At 40.9% G+C, this 645-nt stretch overlaps 1 protein-coding gene across 1 annotated transcript; it reads left to right on the forward strand.

Moving 5' to 3' along the window:
- Nucleotides 1–6: 6 nt before the first annotated feature.
- On the forward strand, nt 7–596 carry LOC111786596 (protein NRT1/ PTR FAMILY 5.10-like; the record flags this gene model as incomplete). Its single annotated transcript, XM_023666831.1, is given in 1 exon segment — nt 7–596. A coding segment is annotated over 1 exon segment (578 nt), but the record flags the coding sequence as incomplete, so codon positions are not given.
- Between the last annotated feature and the right edge of the window lie 49 nt (nt 597–645).

Raw genomic sequence — 645 nt, forward strand, 5'->3', positions numbered from 1 at the left:
ACAAAACAAGGAGTCACAATGGACAGATCAATAGTTCCTGGATTTGAAGTACCTGCTGCTTCACTTCAATCCTTTATCAGTCTGTCCATTGGCATTTCCATCCTAATATACGATCGCGTAATCATTCCGATTGCGAGACGTTTCACCGGGAAACCTTCTGGAATTACAATGCTACAGAGAATCGGATTTGGGATGATATTATCTGCTCTTTCCATGGTCATTGCTGCATTAGTCGAGGTGAAAAGGCTCAAAACAGCTCAAGAATATGGTTTAGTTGATATGCCAAAGGCGACTATTCCTCTGAGTATATGGTGGCTGGTTCCTCAATATTTAGTTGTTGGAATTTCTGATGCTTTCACAATGGTTGGGTTGCAAGAGTTTTTCTATGACCAGGTTCCAAGTGGATTGAGAAGCATCGGTCTTTCTCTGTATCTGAGTATTTTTGGCGTTGGCAGCATTTTGAGCAGCTTTCTCATCTCTGCCATTGAAAAATTAAGCAGTGGGGATGGCAAAGAAAGCTGGTTTGATAATAATCTGAACAAAGCTCATCTTGATTACTTTTACTGGTTGCTTGTTGGGCTTAGTGCTATTGGGTTTGCTGCTTTCTCATGTTTTGCAAGAACATACATCTACACTAAGGGGAAT

The sequence above is a fragment of the Cucurbita pepo genome, unplaced genomic scaffold (genome assembly GCF_002806865.2).
Source record: "Cucurbita pepo subsp. pepo cultivar mu-cu-16 unplaced genomic scaffold, ASM280686v2 Cp4.1_scaffold002093, whole genome shotgun sequence".
In the NCBI taxonomy this organism is placed as follows: domain Eukaryota; kingdom Viridiplantae; phylum Streptophyta; class Magnoliopsida; order Cucurbitales; family Cucurbitaceae; genus Cucurbita; species Cucurbita pepo.